This window comes from Pan troglodytes, chromosome 10, assembly GCF_028858775.2.
Source record: "Pan troglodytes isolate AG18354 chromosome 10, NHGRI_mPanTro3-v2.0_pri, whole genome shotgun sequence".
NCBI lineage: Eukaryota > Metazoa > Chordata > Mammalia > Primates > Hominidae > Pan > Pan troglodytes.
In genome coordinates this window covers 115,649,732-115,675,263 of record NC_072408.2, presented here as the reverse complement: position 1 = coordinate 115,675,263, position 25,532 = coordinate 115,649,732, and the positions used below count along the sequence as shown (strand labels likewise).

The 25,532-nt window shown below is 50.1% G+C and overlaps 1 protein-coding gene across 4 annotated transcripts in view; it reads left to right on the top strand.

Moving 5' to 3' along the window:
- Positions 1–8,725: 8,725 nt before the first annotated feature.
- The window catches only part of SSH1 (slingshot protein phosphatase 1), a 74,849-nt gene continuing 58,042 nt past the window's right edge, over positions 8,726–25,532 (top strand). Inside the window, exons 1-2 of one of the 4 annotated variants that reach the window (XM_016924125.4) lie at positions 8,726–8,936; positions 13,685–13,725. In XM_016924125.4, the coding sequence (XP_016779614.2) occupies positions 8,868–8,936; positions 13,685–13,725 (110 nt within the window). In that variant the 5' untranslated portion in view covers positions 8,726–8,867. Of the gene's footprint in view, positions 8,937–13,384; positions 13,536–13,684; positions 13,726–25,532 lie in introns of those variants that run through there. The other 3 variants (XM_054664652.2, XM_016924126.4, XM_016924128.4) reach the window with 3 other exon arrangements.

The following is a 25,532-nucleotide window of genomic DNA, read 5'->3' as shown; positions in this document are numbered from 1 at the left end:
CTCCACCCCCCGGGTTCAAGTGATTCTCCTGCCTCAGCCTCCCAAGTAGCTGGGATTACAGGCATGCACCACCACGCCTGGCTAATTTTGTATTTTTAATAGAGACGGGGTTTCTCCATGTTGGTCAGGCTGGTCCCGAACTCCTGAGCTCAGGTGATCCACCCGCCTTGGCCTCCCAAAGTGCTGGGATTATAGGCGTGAGCCACCGCGCCCAGCAAATTTCCCCCTTTTCATACGGACACAGTCATATGCGAATAGGGCCCCGCCCTAATGACCTCATCTTAACTTGATCAGCTGCAAAGACCTCATTTCCAAATAAGGTCCCATTCACAGGGACTAGTGAATTTTGTGGGGACACAATTCAACCCAATACCTTAGGTACTATTAGTAAATAGGACAGCACGCTCTGCCTTTCCTGCATAGTATGCTGTTCAATTGACACAACCAAGCTGTGAGGTCAGCACTACCACTTTCTTTTCTTTTCTTTTCTTTTTTTTTTTTGAGATGGAGTCTTGCTTTGTTGTCCAGGCTGGAGTGAAGTGGCGGGACCTCGACTCACTGTAACCTCTGCCTCCTGGGTTCAAGCGATTCTCCTGCCTCAGCCTCCTGAGTAGCAGAGATTATAGGTACCCACCACCACACCTGGCTAATTTTTGTATTTTCAGTAGAGACAGGGTTTCACCGTGTTGGACAGGCTGGTCTTGAACTCCTGACCTCAGGTTATCTGCCCACCTTGGCCTCCCAAAGTGCTGGGATTACAGGCGTGAGCCACCATGCCCGGCCGAGCACTATCACTTTCATATCAATTTTACAGAGAAAGACAGTGGGTCTCAGCTGGGTCTGATGGCTCACACCTGTAATCCCAGCACTGTGGGAAGCCAAGGTGGCAGCCTGGCCTGGCCAACATGGTGAAACGCCGACTCTACTAAAAATACAAAAATTAGCTGGGTATGGTGGCACACACCTGTAATCCTAGCTACTCAGGAGGCTGAGGTGGGAGGATCACTTGAGCCTGGGGGGAGGAGGTTGCAGTGAGCCGAGATCGCGCCACTGCGCTCCAGCCTGGGTGACACCGACAGAAGGAAAATGGGTCTCAGAAAAAGTACCTGACCTTTAACCTCACAGTTCCTTAGTGGGGAGGCCAGTTTGAATGAACCAGGCAGATCCCAGGGTTTCTACACCTCCCTGGTGGGGCTGTCATGGTGATTCCTCTGCTCAAATATCACCTCACCCAGAAGCTTCCCTGACCACTTGTCTAAGTGGCCTCCTCCATTACTCTGCCCTTAGCCTGCTTTGTTTTTCTCCCAAGCTTTTTCATGATTGGACATCATATTTCATTTATTTGACACATATCAGTGCCTATCTTGTTCTAAGACCCTTACCAATATTAATTCATTTAATTAATTATTATTATTATTATTTTGAGACAGTCTCACTCTGTCACCCAGGCTGGAGTGCAGTGGCGTGATCTCGGCTCACTGCAACCTCCACACCCCCTCAGTTCAAGCGATTTTTGTGCCTCAGCCTCCCGAGTACCTGGGATTACAGGCACCCACCACCACAACTGGCTAATTTTTGTACTTTTAGTAGAGACGGGGTTTCGCCATGTTGGCCAGGCTGGTCTCGAACTCCTGGCCTCAAGTGATCCACTGGCCTCGGCCTCCCAAAGTGCTGGGATTACAGGCATGAGCCGCCGTGCCCGGCCTATTAATTCATTTAAATGCAATATATTTACCATATATGATTTTAAACATATTTGCATATATATATATTTTTACTATATTTCCCACTTGATTGAATGCTCTTCAAGGGCAGTGATTCCATTTTGTTCACTGATGGAACCCAGATTCCTAGACTAGTGCCCAGGAGAGCAACAAACATAGTTTATTGGATGAGTTGAGTGAATGAGAAAATGACACAATGCTTGGGAAGCACCTGGAACATACTGGGTAATGGCATTATAATGATATGTTTTTTAAAGCCCAAATGGAGGTTGAGTTTTATATTCATTTCGTATGGCTGCTGTAACAAATTCCCAGAGATTTCGTGGCTTAAAACAACATAAATTTATTCTCTTGCAATTGTAGAGATCAGAAGTCTAAAATCAAGACGTTGCCAGGATTGGACATGGTGGCTTGTGCCTGTAATCCAAGCAACTGGGGTGGCTGAGGCAGGAGGATTGCTTGAGCCTAGGAGTTCAAGACCAGCCTAGGAAACATAGCAAGACCTTCATTTCTTTTATTTTTTAGACACAGGGTCTCACCCCATCAACCAGGCTGGAGCACAGTGGCATGATCATGGCTCACTGCAGCCTTGATCTCCCAGGCTCAGACGATACTCCCACCTCAGCCTCAGGCATGTGCCACCATGCCCAGTTAATTTTTTGCATTTTTTGGTTTCGCCATGTTGCCCAGGCTGGTCTTGAACTCCTGGGCTGAAGCAATCTGCCCGCCTTACCTCCCAAAGTGCTGGAATTACAGGCATGAGCCACTGCACCCAGCTGAGACCCTCGTCTCTAAAAAAACAAACAAACAAAAACCCTTAAAAATCAACCGGGCGTGGGGAACATCACACACCGGGGCCAGTCAGGGGGTGGTGGGCCAGGGGAGGGATAACATTAGGAGAAATATCTAATGCAGATGACGGGTTGATGGGTGCAGCAAACCACCACGGCACGTGTATACCTATGTAGCAAGCCTGCATGTTCTGCACATGTACCCCAGAACTTAAAGTATAATAATAATAAAAAAAAGTCAACCGGGCATAGTGGTGTGTGTTTGTAGTCCCAGCTACTCAGGAGGCTGAGGTGGGAGAATCCCTTGAGCCCTGGAGGTCGAGGCTGCTGTGAGCTATGATAATGCCACTGCACTCCAGCCTGGGTGACAGCTCTGTGAGCAAGACCCTGACTCAAAAAAGAAAAGAAAAAGATATCAGCCGGGCTCCATTCTTTCTGGAGGCTCTGAAAGGAGAATTCATTTTTTGGCGTTTTTCCACTTTTAGCAACTGCCTGCATTCCTTGGATTGTGGCCTCTTCCTTCACTCTAATCCCTCAGTTCCGTTGTCACATCTCTTACTACTGACTCTGACCTTCTCACCTCCCTCTTACAAGGACCCTTGTGATTACATTAGGACCTCTTGGGCCTCCTCCAGGAAAATTTCCCCATCTAAACATCCTGAGTTTAATCACATCTGTAAAACCCTCTTAGCATGCAAGGTAACATAGGCAGGGATTCTAGGGATTTGGAATATGGACATCTTTGTGGGCCATTATTCAGCCTATCAGAGCTTTATTACCTCTGAATATCATTTTGGAATGAATAATTAAGGAGAAATTACAAGTTATTTGCTTTAACAGGCAAACTATTGGCCAGGTGCAGTGGCTCACACCTGTAATCCCAGCACTTTGGGAGGCCGAGGTGGGTGGATCACTTGAGGTCAGGAGTTCGGGACCAGCCTGGGCAACATGGTGAAACCCCGTTTCTACTAAAAATACAAAAATTAGCTGGGCATGGGGGTGGGCACCTGTAATCCCAGCTACTTGGGAGGCTGAGGCAGGAGAATCACTGGAACCCAGGAAGCGGAGTTTGCAGAGAGCCGAGATCAAGCCACTGCACTCCAGCCTGGGCAACAGAGCAAGATTCCATCTCAAAAAAAAAAAAAAAGGGAACTATTACTTATAACAGTTGGTCATTAATGACAAAACCGCAATTACTTTTGCACCATTAAAAAAAAAAATGACAAAAACCGCAATTACTTTGGCACTAACCTAATTTGCACCAACCCTTTCTGAGGCTGTCCTGGAAGAACCTGTCTTTGCCTGAGTTCTAAAGCAGAAAAACATGGGTGAACCAGGTTCACCACTCCTTAGTTACATAACTTGGGGCCAGTGCCTTAACCACTCTGTGCATCAATTTCCTCACCCATGAAATGAGAATCACAGGGTGACAAGAATGAATGTACCTAAAGTGTCCCAACCCAGAAATGGGCCTAGGGCAGATCCACAATGCCATTGTCACTAATGCACAGGGGCTGTAGAAGCACAGAGAAGGGGTGCCTAACCCAGCCACGGGGCAAGGAAGGCTTCCTGGAGGAGGTGATCTTGGAGTATAAGTGGGGGGACATTCACATGTTAATAAATCATGTCCCCCACACACTCACAAAGCACTTTGCATTGTGCCTTAGCAGAGAGCAAATAGCTCAATAACTCACTGTTTTTTATTAGTTACAAAAGTGAGCTGGGACTACAAGGAGGAGGTCAAAGATGATTAAATAAACTATTATATGATGAAAAATCATGATACTGATTGGAAAGGGCTCTAATGCATGGGAGAAAACTTCAGAGCTGCCTCTACTGGATTGTTCTCCTCCTCCATGCCCAGGGCTTCTTGGGACCTGCCCTGACTGAGGCCTGGGAGCTTTCACTTCCCCTTGTCCACTCCACCCCATCAGAGGCTACTGAAGTCAAGCCGACAGGCTTCCTTTTTTTTTTTTGAGACAGAGTGTCAAAAGTGGCACGATCTCAGCTCACTGCAGCCTCTACCTCCTGGTTTCAGGCGATTCTCCTGCCACAGCCTCCCGAGTAGCTGGGATTACAGGTGCACGCCACCATGCCCAGCTGAACCACAGGCCATTTTCACAAAAGGCTTTAGAATGGCCAAAGTTGTAAAAGAATCAAATAAAGACAGGATCAGTAAAAGTGCTTTGCTGAGCTACACTGAAGTCTGAAGTAAGTGGAAGAATCAGTGACACAGTACTGATGCCATTTTTATTTAAAAATTTGATACTTTGGCCAGGTGTGGTGGCTCATGCCGGTAATCCCAACGCTTTGGGAGGCCAAGGTCGGGGGATTGAGTGCCGCCAGGAATTTGAAACCAGCCTGGCCAACATAGCAACACCCAGTTTCTGCCAAAAATAAAGTCAGCCAGGCGTGGTGGTGTACACCTGTAGTCTCAGGTACTCCGGAGGCAGAGGCAGGAGGATGGCTTGAGCCCAGAGTTCAAGGCTGAAGTGAGCTAGGATTGCACCACTACACCCTGTCCTGGGTGACAGAATGAGACCTTGGCTCTTAAAAAATTTTTGTAAATATTTTGACCAGGCACAGTGGCTCACACCTGTAATCCCAGCATTTTGGGAGGCCGAGGCAGGCAGATCACTGATTTCAGGAATTTGAGACCAGCCTGGCCAACATGGTGAAACCCCATCTCTACTAAAAATACAAAAATTAGCCGGTCATGGTGTTGGGGGTCTGTAATCCCAGCTACTCGGGAGGCTGAGGCAGGAAAACTGCTTGAACCCAAGAGGCAGAGATTGTGCCACACTGCACTCCAGCCTGGGCAACAGAGCAAGACTCTGTCTCAATTAAAAAAAAAAAAAAAAGCAAATTTTAAAAATTTTTTTTCATCATGGATTTGGCATTAATTTTGATTTTCTAAAATATTGCATTAAAATACTATTTATCTTAATCATTGAGTTTTTGGGGGCACCCTCTTACATTTTGCACCCTCACGCTGGCCCCAGCCTGACTCCTGAGGCTTTTCTTAGGGACCGTTCCTGGCTCTACGGTAATGGGACAAGACAGAGAGATGGACCCATTATGATAAGGCAGACTGACACTTGCTGTGTGTTTAAGGGTAGGGTGAGGGCTACGAGATCCTGGAAATGACACTGCTTAAGGGGCAGGGAAAGCTTTTTGGAGGTGATTTCTAGCAAGAGTTAGTTGTGGGGAAGAAAAGGGCTCTCAGCTCTAAAAGGAAGTGAGAAGGGGTGGAGACTGCCTCCAAAAAAGTTGGGGTGAGTGGAAAAGCAGGCGGGCCAGAGCAGGGGGATTAGGATTGGGGGCCACGGACGGGTACCAGGATCAGATCTAGGTAGGAATTTCTTGGTGAAGAGGCCATTGCATTCGTATAGGCAGTAGTTCTCAGACTGTCGTCCCCAGACAGAAGCATCAGCATTGCCTGTGAATTTGTTAGACGTGCAAATTTTCCAGCCCTACAGCAAACCTTGTGAATTCGAAACTCTGGGAGGTGGGGTCTAGCAATCTGTATTTTCTCCAGGGGATTCTCAAACTCTCAAATTTGAAAACTAATGTAAGAGAGACATAAAAGAAAAATAAATCATAATGAAACAACATGCATTACAATGTGGAAATGCTCAGCCACTACTCCCTGAGAGGACACAGGGGCATCTCAGAAGCATGGGCCTGCCAATAATCAATGTGCTTGGATTTGAGAAATAAAATATTCTCTACTCAACTGAATTTTGTCCACAATTTTGCCTTATATTTGACATTTAAGTACCTATGACTGTCTGTCTACCTAGAGTGCAGCTACAGTTGTGGGCACCTTGTGTGGGATGCTGTAATATTAGCAGAGGCATTGCCATCCATTACCTCCTTTTCCCTAAGGATGGATGAACAACTCTTGACAAAACTCTCAAGCAAAACAAAGTATATTTTCCCTTCCTTTCCCTCCCCTCCTCTCCCCTCCCCTCCCCTCCCCTTCTCTCCCCTCCTCTCCCCTCCCTTCCCTTCTCTCTCTCTTTCTCTCTGTCTTGCTGTGTCACACAGGCTGGAGTGCAGTGGCACGATCTCAGATTGCTGCAACCTCTGCCTCCCGGGTTCAAGTGATTCTCCTGCCTCAGCCTCCTGAGTAGCTGAGATTATAGGTGCCCGCCACCACGCCTGGCTAATTTTTTGTATTTTTAGGAGAGACAGGGTTTCAACATAGTCACCTTTCTGAAAATTCAGTAAAAAATACTAGGCTAGCCATGGTGGCTTCTGCCTGTAATCCCAGCACTTTGGAAGGATTGCCTGGGCAACATAGTTAAACTTTTTTTTTAAAGGAGCTGGGTGTGGTGGTGTGTACCTGTAGTACTCAGGAGACTGAAGCAGGAGGATGATTTGAGCCTGGGAGATGGAGGCTGCAGTGAGCTATGATTGTGACATTGCACTTCAGCCTGGGTGATGGGAGTGAGACCCTGTTTCAGAAAAAAAGTGAGAGAAAGAAAGAAAGAGAGGAAGGAAGGAAGGAAGGAAGGCAGGCAGGAAGGAAGGAAGGAAGGAAGACTAGTGTTGATGTATGAAATGGAGTTAGGTTCTGGCTTCAGATTACTATAAATGGGTTTTTCACCCAGGAAACATTTTGTGGGAATGGAGCAATTCTTCTTGGGGAGACTGTCCAGTGCATTGGAAGACATTTAGCATCCAAGGCTCTTGCACTCTAAATGCCAGGAGCTCTCCCCCTCCATCAGCAAGACAACCACAAACATTCCCACAAATCCCCTCTTAGAAACGCTCCGTAGAAGCTACAGTGCCCCCCACTAGAATCACCTTTGAGATGAATCGTGCTGAGACCCTGTGAATAATATGGAGGAGGTCACAGCCCCAGGACAGAGGGAGGGACGGGGAAGAATCCAGGAGGCTGCGTGGGTTTCCTGTTGGGCAGTAAGACAAATTTGCTAAGCTGCGGGGCAGGCTGGGACCACTGCGTTTGCGAGTGCTTGTGCAACATGCAGAGGTTGGGGGTGGGAGCCGGGAGATGAGATTTTGGCTAAAAGAAAAGTTTCCTACTACTAAGTCAAGCCAGAATTGCCTTCTTGGTAACTTATTCCATGTTCCCCTCTCCATCCCCATAACTGGTCACCTCTCCCCGGGACAACAGCAGCAGCCTCCTCCCTGGTCTCCCTCAGCCCACTGCCCCGTGGTCCCTCATCCACGCAGCAGCCGGAGCGATCTTTCCAGAGAGGATGGAGACTCCAGCCATTCCTCCCCTCTTCCCTTCCCTGAGTGCTGGCCTCCGGTTGACAAACTTCTTCCTGCTTCAGGGCACGCTGATCCCCCCTGCTTGGAGAGCTGTCTCTCCGTTCTTTCACCTGTTAATCCTGCTTATGCTCAAGCCCAAGCCTCAGAATAAAGCTCTTCTGGGAAGCCTTCCCTGACCTCCAAGGAGTTGGCTGGGTTTCAGAACACCCAGAAAGAATTCATTGAAAAAGATTAGCAAAATACTTTTTTAAAAACGTGCCTAATAACTTGATTAACCTCTGCAAAATTAGGCGAATCTATTTTGCTTACTGTTTTTGTTTTTTGGTTTTTTTTTGAGACCGAGTCTCGCTCTGTCGCCCAGGCTGGAGTGCAGTGGTGCGATCTCAGCTCATTGCAACCTCCGCCTCCCAGATTCAAGCGATTCTCTTGCCTCAGCCTCCCGAGTAGCTGGGACTACAGGCGCGCACCACTCTGCCCAGCTAATTTTTGTATTTTTAGTAGAGACGGGGTTTCACCATGTTGGCCAGGATAGTCTCGATCTCTTGACCTCGTAATCCGCCCGCCTCAGCCTCCCAAAGTGCTGGGATTACAGGCGTGAGCCACCGCGCCCGGCCCCAGGACGTCTTTTATTTCCTGGTCGCTGTACAGTCCTGTCTGCACGGTCGCCGGGCCTCAGTTTCCCCAGGCAGAGCAGCGGGCAGGGCCCCTGGGGCGTACGGGCTCCCGGCGGCGCGCGCGCCCCCGAGTCCCAGGCCAGATGGCGGGGCGCGCGGGCGGGGGCGCGTGTGTCGGGCGCGCGAGGGACGTGATCTACCAGCCGAGGCCTCGGGCAGCCCTCAGGGCCCCCGCGCACGCGCGCCTCCTCGCCCCGCCCTGCCCGCTTCCCCGCCCACTCCGCGCACTGAGGCCGGCGCGCGCCGGCGCGGGAGGCGGGAGCTGGGGGCGGGGGCGGTGGCGACGCCGAGGGGGAGGGGAGGGGCGGGCCCGGCCCGGCTCGGCCCGGCCGCCCGCGCGCGGCTCCAGGAGGCCCCGGGCCCGGCTCGGGCGGCGGTGGCGGTGGCGGCTCTAGCTCGAGACGTCTGTGGCGCCCTCGCACCGCGCCGCAGCCATGGCCCTGGTGACCCTGCAGCGCTCGCCCACGCCCAGCGCCGCCTCCTCCTCGGCCAGCAACAGCGAGGTGAGCCCCGGGCTCGCCGCGCCCGGCCTGGGCCGCCGGACGCCGCGCGTGCGGGGCAGGGGGGCGGCTGCGCGGGCTCCTGGGGGCCCCGCCGTAGGAACAGAGCCGGGCAGCCGGACCGGGGTGACCGTGCGAGGACTGTGTGCGATGTGACCCTGTCTGGGGGAGCTGTGCGGGGACTTTGTGTGCGGTGTGACCCCTATCGGGGGGCGACTTTGCAGGGACTGTGTATGCAGTGCGACCCCTCTGGGAGTGTCAGCAGGATACTGTGTGTGCGCTGTGACCCACATCAGGGGGTTACCCCCATCTTGGGGTGACCCCCTGTTAGGCGGAGACTGTGTGCGTTGTGACCCCTGAGGGTGACTGTGCAGAGACTGTGTGTGCAGATGTGACCTCGTGATTGTGTGGGGACTGTGATTTCAGGTGTGACCCCCATCTTGGGTTGACCTCTGTCTGGGGAGGACTGTGCGTCTGTCGGGACTCCCAGTTGTGAGTGACTCTGCAGTGTGACCAGGGTCCAGAGGTGACTGGATGTGCAACTGGGACCCTTGATTGGGTGACTGCGTGAGCCGCTGGTTCTGAGACCTGTGGCCCGGGTAGTTCTAGGCCCTTTGCCTGTATGCCTGCCTGGCTGTGCGATGTGAGATGTGACTGTTGCTGACCTGCCGTCCGGGGACTGTGCCAGCGTGAGACAGGCATCTGGGAGTGCCCCTACAAACGTGTGAGATTGTTTCCCCGCGTGCCGCCTCTGGAGTTCTGTCTGTAGGCGTGCCTGTGTCACTGTGTGACGGTGACCGAGCGTGCTGTGGGCTCTGTGTGGCTGTGTCTCACGTCTGTGTGTGCAGCCTTAGTCTGGCTTTTCCTTTCTGTAACATCACTCAGGCCTGTGTGTTTATGTGCATCTATCTTTCTGTGTGGCTGTGACCCATTCTGGGTGATTGCATAGGTGCATTCCTGGGTTGCGTGTCCTGGCACTGTGCGCGTTTTTGTGGGTCTGTGTGTGGCCCAGGTCCGTTTGCCTGGCCACTTTTTCCTCTGGGGTTGATTGAGGGCACTGTTGCCCTCTTAGCCTGCAGGGTTGGCCTGGCTTGTCCTAGGTTGGGGCCTTGGGCCTCTGAGCAGGTCAGCCCTCTGTAGCTGCAGGGATGACCCTCTGGTCGCGCAATCTTGCCCACCATCTCTTGAAGAACCCGTCAAGGCCTCTGGTGTAAACTCTTACCTATAACAAGGCTGAGTGTCCGCCTGCAGACCCTTAGCTGTGTTTAGAGAAGACTGGAGGAGCGGCCCTGCGGTCCCAGGCCCAGGAAGTTCCGCAGCCGGCATCTGGGCTCTTCAGCCCCTTTCTTTGTGGGAGGGAGTGGGGGAAGTTGACTGATAACACGGGGGAGGTCTGTGTGTCTGTGTGAGACAAGAGAAGAATGTTTGCATTTGGCTTGACAGCCCTGTCTCCTGGTAGGGTAGTTCTTCAGCCTTGTTTTGCTGGGATTGGCAGGGACATTTTCAGAGTGGCTGGGAAGTTGAACCTTCACAGCCCCCTCCTTGGAGAGGAGAGGCCATTCATGAGTTATCTACACACAGAAGGTTCTAGTAATCCCCCTCTACACGCTGATTAGAGGCAAAAGAACACTAGCGATCAATAGTCTGCTACTGAGAAGTTAGGTTGCAGGAGCACCTTTCCTTCCCACAGCGAGGAGGGGCTGTTTTCTGTTCCTATCACTGCTGTCTGTCAATTTATGCACTTAATCTCAGGTTCTCATCACAAAAGTTTATGTGAGGTAAGGGGAGAGGTTGGCTTCAGGCTGAACCTGTCAGCCCAGATTTCTGATTCAAAACCCCATGTTCCTAGAGTTACTTGCAACCTAATCTGTTCTTGTCTTACGCATTTTAAGGTCTTATTATTTTTTAGTTACATACCATAAATTTGCCATTTTAAAGTGTACAATTCAGTGGTTTTTAGTATATACATGAGATTGTGCAACCACCACCATCTAATTCCAGAACATTTTCATCCCCCCCAAAATAGGAACCCTGTACCCGTTAGCCCTCACCTGCAGCCTCCCCCTGCCGCATTCTCCCTAACCTTAGGCAACCACTAATCTACTTTCTGTATCTATGGATTTGCTTATTCTGGACATTTTATATAAATGGAATCACACCCTGTGTGGCCTTTTGTGTCTGGCTTCTTTGACTCAGCATCACGTTTTCAAAGTTCATGCATATTGTAGCATGTGGCAGTACTTCATTCCTTTTCATGGCTGTATAATACTCCATTATATGGATGTACTACATTTTGTTGGACATTTGTGTTGTGTCTACTAGATACATTTTCAATTATTATATAAAGCATTATTTTTACCAAGTGCCAATGACCTGATAAACATAAAGTAAAACTCAGGCAGCTTTTATGTGATCATAGCAAAGCTGCAGCATTCATTGCTTGGCTTTGAATGTGCTGGGATGTTTCCCGAAGGCAAGGCCCTCGTTCAGTCGTGTTGAGGTGAGAAGCAAGGTGGGATGGAGACAGCAAGTGTGTGTGGGGTCAGGAGACCTAGGCCAGGCCGGTTCTGCCCTGGTCCGCCCTCGCTTGAGTTGCTTCCTGTCTGTGGGCCCTGGCTCATCTAAAAGGACTGAATTACCTCTTTCATGTGTTCCTTGGCAGATGTAGTTTCCCTGGAATAACTGACCTGAGATGGCCTTTCATCTGAGAACCTCAGAGAGTGACCGAGAATTAAATTATTGTGAAGTCCGTACCCCCAAGTCACGTCATCACTCTTCAAATTGCAACTTCATAATGAGTCAGACACTTAGGGCAGTGCTTTCCTGACACAGCCAGGCCTGCTGCCGGCGTGGGAAACAGCGGGGATCACAGCCCTCAGTCCTAAGGCTCTCTTTTCTCTTTTAATTTTCTTTCTTTTTTTTCCCAGTCTTTTATTATGTCACTTATGTCATTTTCCTGTGAATCTTATCTCAGTTCCTTTGTGTGAACAGGCAGAGCACAAGAATAGATAAATCAATAATTTTCAGGAATGGATCATAACATTGTTATTTCTGAGAAACATTCAAAGTGACTAATTTTCATGGGCAGATCTCCAGGCACTTTTTTGGATTGGACCAGAGTTTCTCAACCCACTGTTGATACTTGGGACCAGAACATTCTCTCTTGTGGGGGGACCATCCTGTGTGTTGTGGGATATGCAGTACATGTGGGATCCTGTCCTCTACCCACTAGGTGCCAGTAGTGACCTCCAGAAAAATGCCTCCAGACATCTTCCAATGTCTCCTGTTGAGAGAACTTGCTCCGCATTGAGAACCACTGGGTTAGACCCCAACATACTCTTTGTCAATTTGTTGCTCTTGTGACTTGTTTTGTGGTCATTGAAGCCTTCCCTGCTCTTTCCACTTCTCCTTCAGTGTGGGGTAGGTGCCTCTGCAGAATCTTGTATGTACTTCATCTTAATATGATGTAGGGACTCCCAGGCCCTCTGGTGTACGCTTTTTTTTTTTGAAACGAAGTATTGCTCTTTCACCAGGCTGGAGTGCAGTGGTGCAATCTCGGCTCACTGCAACCTCCGCCTCCTGGGTTCAAGTGATTCTCCTGCCTCAGCCTCCCAGGTAGCTGGGATTACAGGTACATGCCACCATGCCTGGCTAATTTTTGTATTTTTAGTAGAGACAGGGTGTCACCTTGTTGGCTAGGCTGGTCTCGAACTCCTGACCTCAGGTGATCCGCCCACCTTGGCCTCCTGCAGTGCTGGGGATTCCAGGTATGAGCCACTGCGCCGGGCTGGTGTACTCATTCTTGGTTGAAGTTGCCACCTCCTGGTGGGTGTCCCTTGCTGCCCAGGCCCCTCCCTACATTATCTCTGGACCCTTTTTCCTTCGCCCTTGGCTCCTGCCTCATTTCTGTCCTCGATCAGCCCTGCATCTCTCCCAGCCATCACAGCTTTCCAGGTTTCTCTTTCCCATTCAATGGGCGCCTCTGTGCAACATAAAAAACATGCCAAGTCCCGGCAGTGCGGAGTTGTTTGGGGGGTGTGTGTGTGTTTCCTTCTCATTTCAGTTTGCTCTCCGAAAGAAAAAAAATAAAAATAAGTCATAGGTACTTCTGGAGCCCAAACTCTTGGCCTTTTAGATTTCAGAAAATATTAAATATCTCTTTCTTGCATTTATATAAATAAACCGATAGCCTAGGATGTTTCGTATCAAACGTTTAAGTCTTTTCGAGAACCATCAAGAGCTTTCAAGACCCACAAACAGACGGCCTGATTCCTGGCCACCTTCCACTGTGCAAGTCTTGCCTGGGTTGGTTTTTTGAAAATGGTGTTCATCACTCAGCTGTTATTGCCTGGCTCCGCGGAGGAAGTGGATTCTCTTTAAACATGACCCCCTCCCCTTAAAAGAGAAAAACAGGATAAGATCCAGAACAACCCCGGAAAGTTGAGGGCTGAGGGCTAAAAGACCGTGCTGGGTAACAACACCAGATAGGAAATGTTGAGCTAACAGGACTCCATCCCCTGGACTGCGGCAGGAATGTGGGTCAACATTTGGAAACCTGAAAATTCCGCCACGGAAATGACTCCAAGGGACAGACCGGGATTGGTGAGGAAAGGGCACGGCTGTTTAGAAGTAGCTAGGTTTCCTGGATATCTTTATCTTTTTCCAGTACCGGGGTAGAAAATGTGAGACTGCCGCCCGAGGCGTGTTGACAGTGGTGCCTGTGGTGTGATATTCTCTTTCTTTCTCTGTAGTTGGAGGCTGGCAGCGAAGAAGATCGAAAATTAAACCTCAGGTAAGCTGACTTTCAATTTTTGTTCTAAGTCTTTCTCCCAAGCAGGTAAGGAATGCTCTTGTTCCTCTCCCAAAGGGAAAACCTTCAAAAAGAATATGCCAATTTTGGGCTGGGTGCGGTGGGTCACGCCTGTAATTCCAGCACTTTGGGAGGCTGAGGTGGGTGGATCACAAGGTCAGGAGATCGAGACCATCCTGGCCAACATGGTGAAACCCTGTCTCTACTAAAAAAATAGAAAAAATTAACCGGGCGTGGTAGTGTGTGCTTGTAGTCCCAGCTACTTGGGGGGCTGAGGCGGGGGAATCGCTTGAACCCGGGAGGCAGAGTGAGCCAAGATCGCGCCACTGCACTCCAGCCTGGCGACAGAGCAAAACTCCGTCTTAAAAAAAAAAAAAAAAAAAAAAGAATATGCCAATTTTTTAGTGCTTTAGAAATTATATCTAAAACACATAAAACTGAAGTGCTTTAAAATCCATACATATGTCTAGCCACTTTAATAATATTATATAACGCTTGGAAAAGAAGGAAAATAATTGCCATTATTCTACCACCCTTACATTACCATTTTGAGCATTTTTTGGTAACTTATTATTTTCTAATAGAGACAGGGTCTTGCTGTGTTGCCCAGGCTGGTCTTGGACTCCTGGCCTCAAGACATCTTCCTGCTTGGCCTCCTGAAGTACTGGGATTACAGTCATGAGCTACTGTGCCCGGCCTAACTTGAGCATTTTTATGTATTTTCTTGCAGACTATTCTTCTGCTTAAAAAAAAAGTAATAATCATGACACTCTGCCCTCACTTTTTCATCTTGCTTTTGGTAAGGTGTTCCTTTTGCGGTAAGCACTTCGCTGATTTGAAACAGATACTCAACCCCCTAAAGGTATCAATTCAGGGTGCTTTAATTGTGCTTATGAGAAATCTTTAGCTCTGCTCATTTAAAAGATTCCAAGATGCAGTCTTCAGCTGATGTATTCACTAATGGACACCAAAAACATTTTTGTTTTTTCTTTGCCAAAAATTAAGTTCTGCCTTTGTTTGTGTGTTTTGTTGATTTATAGAAGATTCAGCCCTTTGTTATATTAATATCATGTATTCCTTCATACCAAGGAGCCAGTCTTAAACTCTGACCTCATAGTTTTAAAAAAAGTAAATAAATTTTCAGGAATATTGTTCTTTAAAAAAAAAAATAGTCTGTTTTATCTCATGAGGGGAAGGAAAATTAATTGGAAAAGGAAATATGCGTTCAGAAATTGGGGTCAACCATTCATTACCGACAGCAGGGTGTTCTGGTCAAACTCATATGCAGAACTGGTAGAAATATGCTCAGCTTTTCTCCGATGTTTCTGTGTGCTTGAGTGAAGGGAGGGGAAATACTCACTTTTATTACGGCACACATGATTTCTAAAGATTATGTGGGTAGGGAAACACTAGCCTGCAAGAATCAAAGAGATGCCTTATTTCTGGGTCCTCGCTGGGGGACTTCTGCTGGGTCCTCACTTTTAATGTTATGCTCAAGATACAGGACACATTTGCTCCATCACCCTGGGGTTTTTGATTGGTCAGGTCAGGGCCCACGTCAGGGTTCCCAGGCTAGAAGCAGCTGGATTCCCAATGGGGGCAGTCATGGGCCGAGTTGCAGATCAGACTGTCTGGGTGGAAGCAGGGAGGGGGTGGAGTGGAAGTCTGGAGACTGACCGTCAAGGAGGAACTGAAAGAGGGGCTTGCCCACCTCAGAGCGGCTCCTGTAGGCACCCAGCTCCCTTCCCCCCAAATCTCCTCCCCCAGATCCCTGCCCCCAACTGCCCTCCCCACCAGCTCCTCTCTCCACCTGTTCTCCTCCCCAAAATCCCCTTCCCCAGATCCCTCCCTCCAGGTTCCCCTCCCCCAACTCCCCATCTCTCTTCCCCACTCCCCTCCCCCAGATCCCCTCCCCAAGCTTCCCTCCCCCAAATCCCCTCCCTAGATCCCATCCCTAACCATCCCTCCCCAATCCCCTCCCCCATCTCCCCTCCCTGAAGTCCCCTCTCTGAGCTCCCCTTCCCCCAGTTCCCCTCCCTAAATCCCCTCCCCAAGTTCCCCTCCCTCAGCTCCCTTGCCCCAGATTTCCTCCCTAGATCCCCCTCCCCAAGCTCCTCTCCCATTTCTCCTCCCCATCTCCCCTCCCCCAGCTCCCCTCCCTAGATCCTCTCCCCAAGCTTCCCTCTCCCAGATCTCCTTCCCCAGCTTCCCTCCCCCATCTCCCCCCCCATCTCCCCTCCCCAAGCTCCCCTCTCCCAGATCTCCTCCTTAGCTCCCCATCCCCACTTCCCGTCATTGAGCTACCCTCCCCAAGCTCTTTTCCCCCAGCTCCGTCCTTGAGCTCCCCTCCCCATCTCCCCTCCCCCAACTCCCTCCTGGAGCTCCCCTCCCCATCTCCCCTCCCCCAACTCCCTCCTGGAGCTCCCCTCCCCATCTCCCCTCCCCCAGCTCCCTCCTGGAGCTCCCCTCCCCATCTCCCCTCCCCCAGCTCCCTCCTGGAGCTCCCCTCCCCATCTCCCCCCCTCCAGCTCCCTCCTGGAGCTCCCCTCCCCATCTGCCCTCCCCCAGCTCCCTCCTGGAGCTCCCCTCCCCATCTGCCCTCCCCCAGCTCCCTCCTGGAGCTCCCCTCCCCATCTCCCCTCCCCCAGCTCACTCCTGGAGCTCCCCTCCCCATCTCCCCTCCCCCAGCTCACTCTTGGAGCTCCCCTCCCCCATCTCCCCTCCCCAATGCTCCCCTCCCCCAGCTCCTTCCTGGAGCTCCCCTCCCCATCTCCCCTCCCCCAGCTCCCTCCTAGAGCTCCCCTCCCCATCTCCCCTCCCCCATGCTCCCCCTTGGAGCTCCCCTCCCCCATGCTCTCCTCCCCCATGTTCCCCTCCCCCAGCTCCCTTCTGGGCTCTCCTCCCCATCTGCCCTCCCCTAGCTCCCTCTTGGAGGTCCCCTCCCCCATGCCTCCTCCCCTGGCTCCCCTCCAGCCCTTTCTTGGGGTTGGAATCTCTTCCATCTCTTGTCTCTCTCAGGGCTGTTGTTGATGAGTGAGTACTGAGCTCTGTCACTTAGACTGTCTTTGGGGCAAAGAGCTATTTTTATTTTTTAATTACCTTTAATAGCTTATAGCATAGTGTTTTCAGTTAATAAGAACTTATAAATAGCAGTGACATGAAAATGTGTATGTGGACCTTTCTCATTAGTATTTAACCTTTTTTAAAATTAAAACTTTTTTTATTTTTTAGAGACAGGGTCTTTGTTGTCCAGGCCGGAGTGCAGTGGTGTGATCATAGCTCACTGCAGCCTTGAACTCCTGGGGCCAAGCTATCTTCCCACCTCAGCCTCCCAAGTAGCTGGGACTACAGGCGTGCGCCACCACACCTGGCTAATTTTTTTAAATGTGTTTTGAAGAGACGAGATCGCACTGTGTTGTTGAGGCTGGTCTCAAACTCTTGGGCTTAAGTGATCCTCCCACCTCGGCCTCCCAAAGTGCTGGGATTACAGGCGTGATGACAGTCACTGCACCTGGCCCTTTTCTTGCTAATAAAAGGTCCCTTTCTCTGTCTAGTTGGGAGCTGCAGGGGACCTCACAAAGGGATGGGAAATAAAGCTTTGGCAGCTTTCCATATTCTCAAAACAGCCCTAGGAGGGGGGTTTTCCCGGTTGGTGGTTGAGGCCCAAGATTGGAATTGGGAAATCCTGTATTTGAAGCGAGACCTCTAATGCCAAGTTGATCCTACTCTGCCGCCTTTCTGGAGACCAGGTTAGTAGTACTGTTGAATTAGCTGTCTTGGACATACAGGTGAGGGAGCATGCCTAAGGCCACTGGGGTGGATTAGCAGCAGCGCCAGGGCCAGCACCAAGGACTCATGCCAACAGGTAGCGGGTGCCTCCTGGGATGTTGGGTCATTCTGACCACCACCGAGAGTCCTTCCGTGCCACTGTCAGCAGGTCCCCAACACCATTGTGACCACAGGGAGACCCTGGGCTGGAGTTGGAGACCTGTGTTCTCATTTAGGGTGGGATGCTGGGCTCTGGGCTTGTCCCCCTAGGTGCCCTTTTAAACCCCTCTTCAGCCACCTTGACGTCACACTCACCTTTTTAGGCACAGGACACCATCCTGCCTCCTAGCCTTCCTTGCTACACAAGAAAAGTTGTGTCCTGGTTTAAGCTTTGACTGAAACTCATTCACATCCGTGTGTTAATTTGCATTTTCAGGCCTCTTCTCTCTGAATCTCTCCTAGAGAAGAAAATTATGGAAGAGTTGGTTGCTTTCTGTTTGGGGTCAGGAGAATTAGGGAGAGATTTCTCTTTGTTTCCAATGGATCCTGAAGGTGAGCTGCCATCACCTCATCTCTAGGAGGTGCTGTAGGGAGAAAAACTGGAGGTAGCAGGATATTTCTCTCTCTTTTCTCCCCTCCGTCTAGCCTTAATTAATAGTTTCATCTTTTGGGTCATCGAAAAAGTCAGCTCTGATTCATCCATATCCAATAAATTGCAGGGTCACATGGATCGATCGGGTCTTCCGAGCCACCTGCCTTCTTTTTCTCAAGTTCCCTGGTGGCGCCTCTTCAGGTCCTCACATCTCTTCTGTCCCGTCACAGAGGAACACCCCGGACCCATCCTCTCTACCTTGACATATCACACCCTGGTCCCTTGATGCTTCTTCCTTCTGGTCCTCGGAGTCTTTTCTGAGCTCCAGCGTCACCGGCGTTGGTGGCCTTTCCGCCCTCCCCTCTCGCATGTTCCTTTTCCAGTCCATCGGGACTACTCCCTGCTCCCCAGTCACACACGTTCCCTAGGCCAGTTCCTTTTCACCTGGCTGTAGTCCTCATGACCAGCTAAAAGTGCGCCTGCCCCAGATGTTTGTGATTTCCCTCTCTTCAGAGAAAGCAGGGAGCCCCTGGCATCCCTATCTGTGACAGGTGCTACACCTGCCTTACGATGCAGGTCTGTGTGCCCTTGTTGCATCCCTAACTGCTCTCACATTCCTTAGTGACGGCCTCATTTCTCTGCCTTTGTGTAGCATTTAAACAGTTTAAATGGCTGGGCACGGCGGCTCACATCTCTAATCCCAGCACTTTGGAAGGCCAAGGCGGGACGGATCACTGGAGCTCCGGAGTTCGAGACCAGCCTGGCCAACATGGTGAAACCCCCTTTCTACTAAAAATACAAAAATTAGCCGGCCTGGTGGTGCGCTCCTGTAATCCCAGCTACTCGGGAGGCTGAGGCAGGAGAATTGCTTGAACCCGGGAGGTTGCAGTGAGCCAAGTTTGCGTCACTGCACTCCAGCCTGGGCAACAGAGCGAGACTCTGTCTCAAAATAAGTAAGTTGATAAAAGTTAACAGTTTAAATGGATGAACCTTTGAGCCTGCAGTAAATTCCAGACATGTAGGAGAAACAGCCAGGTGTAGAGGGAAGGCAGTGGGGTTCTGAGTCAGGCAGACCTAAGTTTGGCATCTGGCTCCTGTGCTGGTGGCTGAGTTCCTTTACCTTTGTGTGTTCCTACAGCTCTGTGGGTCTCAATTGTTCCACCTATAAAACAGGGATGACACTGTGACCTTTCAGGGTTGTGGAGTAGTTGTGTGACGTTCCTTGTCCAGGCCAGGCCCAGTGGCTCACGCCTGTAATCCCAGTACTTTGGGAAGCCAAGGTGAGTGGATCGCTTGAGCCCCGGAGTTTGAGACCAGCCTACACAACATGGCAAGACCCCATCTCCGCAAAAAAAAAATAGAAAAATTAGCTGGGCATGGTGGCGCATGCCTGTAGTCCCAGCTACTCAAGAGGTTGAGGTAGGAGAATCACTTGAACCCAGGAGGTCGAGACTGCAGTGAGCTGAGATTGTGCCGCTGCACTCCATCCTGGGTGACAGCAAGTCCCTGTCTCAAAAAAAAAAAGTTCCTTGCCCAGAATCAGGTCCACAGTGGGCTTGGTTGCTGTGCTCGGTCTTCACAAAGTATTGCTGACTTGCAATGTTAGTTCACGGCAGAGGAGAATTAAAGGGGCCAACTCCTGCAGGTGCTGGGTCCAGGCCTGAGAGGGCGCCCACCATGGATGCCCTTTAACTTGGAGCAGCCTTCCTCCTTTACCCGGCTACATTCCTATAAGATGCAAATAAGAATACAGACTTGGAGGAAGCAGTGTTGTAACTCAGACAGTATTTCTGAAGGCCTTCTGGGAAGTGTCTCAAGAACTGATCATCTCACACCCAGCATGCAGATGATTGCAGCAGAGCAGTATAGATCCATTTCCCTCGCTCTCCCCTGCCTTCTGCATGTGCAGGCTGCTGCTGGCCGCTCGTAGTCCCTCTTTGGAAGCTGTGCCGTTCAGACTGTGGGAATTGGTGAGCAGATGGCCCTGCTGGCAGCAGCTCCTGGCTCCCTTGCCATCCCGGGAGCCGGCTCAGTCTGGCATGAGACATAAGTAGTTGTGGGCTAGGTAGGACACTGGGGAGATAATATTGTCCCCAGGGTGTGGATCAGGAGTGAAGTTTTTTTTTTTTTAATCCAGCATTTCCAAGTCAATTGCGGGAACGTGGTCATTAGAATTATTATAATTTGCTCATTTGTGATTGCCTGCCCTAGCAAAGGCTTGGGCCAGAGCGAGCTGCAGGATTTTGTCTCTTCTGTTTTATTTGGTTTCAGTGGTAAACTGTGAACTCCCTGACTCCTCTGCCTTTCTCTCCGCACTCCCTTCCCCTTTTGGTCTCTACTTGGAAGTCCCCCAGGGACCCCATTCTCCCTACAGCCTTTTGAAGTGTGATTTTGCCTTCACCCCCTCCCCTACAGTGTCAGAGTGGATGGGGGTTGGCATGTCATTGCCCTGCAGACCATGCTTCCCCTCTTCATTGAACACCCCTACTTTTGCACCTGTCCACACTCTGGGGTTCCTCCCTGCCCTTGGCAGTCCATCTTAGCCTGGGCTTTATTGTCTTTGTTGCTTGTCTGTCCAGTTAAGTCCTGCCAAGAGGTGTCGTGCACCCCGTGCATCCAAGTTCTGTGTCTGTACTGGAGATGGATGTGTGCATAGGTTACTGTATCAGTCATTGCTTGCTGCATGACAAGTTACCACTAACTTAACAGTTAAACAATATATGTTTATTTTGTTTAAATTTGAAATGGAGTTTCGCTCACGTTGCTCAGGCTAGAGTGCAATGGCGCAATCTCAGCTCGCTGCAACCTCCGCCTCCCGGGTTCAAGCGATTCTCCTGCCTCAGCCTCCCGAGTATCTGGGATTACAGGTGCATACCACCACACCTGGCCAATTTTGTATTTTTAGTAGAGACAGGGTTTCATCATGTTGGGCAGGCTGGTCTCGAGCACCTGAACTCAGGTGATCTGCCCGCCTTGGCCTCCCAAAGTGCTGGGATTACAGGCATGAGCCATCACGCCTGGCCAGCCACCGCACCCAGGCCATGTTTATTATCTCACAGCTTCCATGGGTCAGGAATCCGGACACAGTATAGCTGGGTTCTCTGTTCGGGAACTCACAAGGCTTGCTGGCCGGGGCTGGGGTCTTGTCTGAACCCCAGGGTCCTCTTTTAAGCTCATGTGGTTCTTGGCTGAATTCATTTTTTCTTTTTTTTTTTTCTGCTCTGTTGCCCAGGCTGGAGTGCAGTGGTGCGATCTCGGCTCACTGCAGCCTCTGCCTCCTGGGTTCAAGTAATTCTCCTGTCTCAGCCTCCCGAGTAGCTGGGACTGCAGGTGTACCCTGCACATTTTTGTATTTTTAGTAGAGATGGGATTTCACCGTATTGGTCAGGCTGGTCTCAAACTCCTGACTTCAGGTGATCCACCCGCCTCAGCCTCCCAGAGTGCTGGGATTACAGGCGTGAGCCACCACGTCTGGCCTGAATTCATTTTCTTGCAGCTGTGGAGAATTCGTGGTGCTTGCTTCTTCAAGGCCAACAGGAGAGTCTGCTTCTGTAGGGTCTTATGACAGATTGTTATCACTGGAATGACTGTCTTATCGCCTTTAATGTGCAGCACAGCCTAATTAAGGGAACAGCTCTCCCATCTTGTTCTCTGGTCCCTCCCACATTCAAAGAGAAAGGCTCACTCGGGTGCATGCACCTAGCAGAATTCTGCCCACCAGTCAATCTGTCTGTGTTCTAGGGATGCCCCCAGTCTAACATAGAACACATGTAAACAAGTAGGCTTCCATTCAGCGTTACAGATGTGCCTAGTTTGGGGATGGTAAGGGGTGCCTGGTGCTCATGGGAAGAGACCAGAAACACGGGGAGCGAGCCTTGCAGAGTCTGACATCACCCTGGTAAACACTGGTCCCCTCCACTCAGCACCCACATGCTTGTTCATGCTCTGAGGCTTAGTGTCTCTTGGATTTGCCCCCACCTTGAACATGCTGGCCTTAAAAATAACCGCCCGTGTTGATTCTTATTTTTTTTTTCCTAAGATTTTGGACTTAGGGAGGGATGGGCATGGGTTTGGCTCCTGTGTCTGTCCTTTGTCACCTCCTAGGCTATTATATGATCTCGGGCAGGCCTTAGTTTCAAATGGCCAGTATAGTACACAGCTTGTAGGGTGGTTGTCAGAATTAAATGTGCTCATGATGCGAACCCCTTCTCCCATAGTAGACATTCAACAAATGCCCCTGCCCGTACTTCCTTCATGGTAACAGCTTCTGTTGGGAATGATTTGTGTCTTCCTTTTTCTTCTCACAGGCGTTTTTCTCTCCTTAGTGTTTCCTTGGTGTTTGGTACTTGCTTTGTAGTATATGTACTTAGGTACAGAAATGTTTCCTGTAATGCAGGACTGGCTGCGTAATTTGTGGAGCCCAGTGCAAAATGAACATGGGAGAGCCCCTTTTTAAAACATTATTAAGAGGCTGGGCTCAGTGGCTCATGCCTGTAATCCTAGCACTTTGGGAGGCCGAGGCGGGCGGATCACTTGAGGTCAGGAGTTTGAGACCATCCTGGGCAACGTGGTGAAACCCTGTCTCTGCTAAAAATACAAAAATTAGCCGAGTATGGTGGCGCGTGCCTGTAATCCCAGCTACTTGGGAGGCTGAGGCAGGAGAATCACTGGAACCCGGTAGGTGGAGGTTACAGTGAGCTGAGATCACACCACTGCATTCCACCCTGGGCGACAGAGTGAGACTCTGTCTCAAAACAAACAAACAACAACAACAACAAACATTATTAAGAATTTCAAGATGGCACCAACAGAATATTAAACCAAGCACGGGGCCCCTCTGAGCACATATGAAGAAGCTGGCCCTGCCCACTAGACCGTGAGCCACCCTAGGGACAGGGCTGCCTGACCTCCTGCCTCACAGTGCCCAGTTTGCCCTGGATAGGCCCTAGAGGTCTTGTAAATTGAGTATTGTTTCCTGTTGAGCAACTAAAAGTGGTCTTGGACTTTCAGGAAACAAAGGACAGAGAAATTCTTCCCACCGTTGCCTCCATTGCAGTTTAGTAATATCGGTGCTGTTAGATCAGTCTCAAGACCCCTCTGTCCTCATCTGTCTGCTTGTGAGCTATTCATTCAACAAATATTTTTTGAGCTCCTACTGTGTGCCAAGCCCTGTTTTAGGGGCTGGGAATATAGCAACAAACAAAATAAAAATTCCTGCTCTGGAAGCTGACATTCTGTTGAGGAGACAAGACAGTAAATAAAATAAACAAGCACAATAATCGTGTGTTGGTAAGTGCCCAGGCGAAAAAATAAAGCAGGGATGGAGGAGAGAAAAGGGAGCACCCATACTCCACTCTGTGAATTGCCTTGTGTGCATTATTTCAGTTAATCTTTGTGAAAACCCTGTAAGGACATTTGAATTCCCATTCCCTGGAGGAGAAGACTAAACCCCAGAGAGGTCAGTGGCCTGTTTTTATTTAGTAGTAAACGGTAGAGCTGAGACCCTCATACTCCATGTCTCATTGACTCCAAAACCTGTGCTCTTCACCCCAAAATCCAAGCACTGTCTTTTCCTCCTCCCTATGCATCAGAACCCACACTGGGAGACAGAATGGAGTTTATCAGAAGAACCAGGCTTTGCAGTCCATTCTTCCTGGTGAGCCATTAGCGGCATCACTATGTGCTTGGGCAGGTCCCGTCAACTCCCTGAGCTCTACTTAAAGCAGGGATTGTCACGTATCCCCTTCATGTGCTGCAGCCCGGAGAACATCCGGGTGGTAATGAGGCCAGCTTCTGCAGGCTGCAGGCTCTGGGCTTGGAACTTTTGCACTTGCTGTCATCTTGTTGTCACAAGCCTGCAAAGTAGGGACTCTCCTCATTTTAGGAAACCAGTTCCACGAGGCTGGTGGGAGGCCTGAGCCAGGGTTTGAATGCAGGCTGCTGTGATTCAGGGACCTGAGTCCTGCCCCAACCCCTGTGGCCTTGTAGGTAGTGGCCTCCCATTGACTCCCACTTTTAAACATTGGGGTCATTGTGCTGTTTGGCTGTTCCTTTTGGTTTAACTCGGGTTTTATTTCTGCAGTTTGTTGGAACGTTTGATTTGAAAATCAGAATTTGCCTTCAATTTTTTTTCCCTCTCTCTCTCTTTTCTTCTTTTTGAGACAGAGTCTTGCTCTGTTGCCCAGACTGGAGTACAGTGGCATGATTACAGCTCATTGCAGCCACGACCTCCTGGGCTCAATTGGTCCTCCCACCTCAGCCTCCCAAGTAGCTGGGACCACAGGTGCACACCACCTTGTATTTTTGGTAGAGACAGGGTCTCACTGTGTTGCCCAGGCTGATCTTGAACTCCTGGACTCAAGTGATCTGCCCACATCGGCCTCCCAAAGTGCTGGGATTCCAGGCATGAGCCACTGTGCCTAGCTCTCTCTCTCTCTATACACACATATATATATATATATACACACACATATATACTTTTTTTTTGTGGGGGGGGATGGAGACTTGCTCTGTCACCAGGCTGGAGTGCAGTGGCACGATCTTGGCTCACTGCAACCTTGCCTCCGGGGTTCCAGTGATTCTCCTGCCTCAGCCTCCCGAGTAGCTGGGATTACAGGCATGCGCCACCACCCCTAGCTAATTTTTCGTATTTTTAGTAGAGACGGGGTTTCACCATGTTGGCCAGGTTGGTCTCGAACTCCTGACCTCAAGTGATCCACTCGCCTCGGCCTCCCAAAGTGCTGGGATTACAGGCGTGAGCCACTGCACCCGGCCCTATATATTTTTTTTAATTAGAAAACTCATTCTAGAATGGGGACAAATGAGGACAGAGACGTGAAGAGTTAATTCTGTCAGAACTTAATTAAACTTTTCATTAAGGTTAACGTAAAACGAATTTCGCTCAGAGTCTAGTAGGTTTCATTAAACTTTTGAAACACCAGTACTTAGACTTCAAAAGAACACCTCAGGGCTCTGGTCTCCTTCCTGTGCACTTAGCACATCGCATGAGCCTGCGCGCATGCATGTACACACCAGGAATGTGCGTGCAAGCTCAGCTCGTAGGTAGCAGTGTTACCAGCGGTCATCTTCATGATAAATGGGGCAAAGCTGTGAGACGGAGTCAGACAACCTAGGGTCCATCTTGAGATGCGTCATCTGCTGTGCAACCTAAGGCAACGCCTCTTCACTTCTCTGGGTCCCTGTCTCCTGCTGTGTAAAGTGAAAAGACAAGATTAGGTGATGGCCTCCAAATTTAAGAATGAGTCCTCAGACCCACCAATCTAGATCTGTGTTTATATTGTGCTGCTCATCATTTGCTGTGTATTTGTAACTGACTGTCACGAGTTTTATTCCCACGGTGAGAGCAAGGTCATGCGCTTATGGGGGTCTAGCTGGGTCAGGGCTATGGTCTGACCCTGCAGTGGAGAAA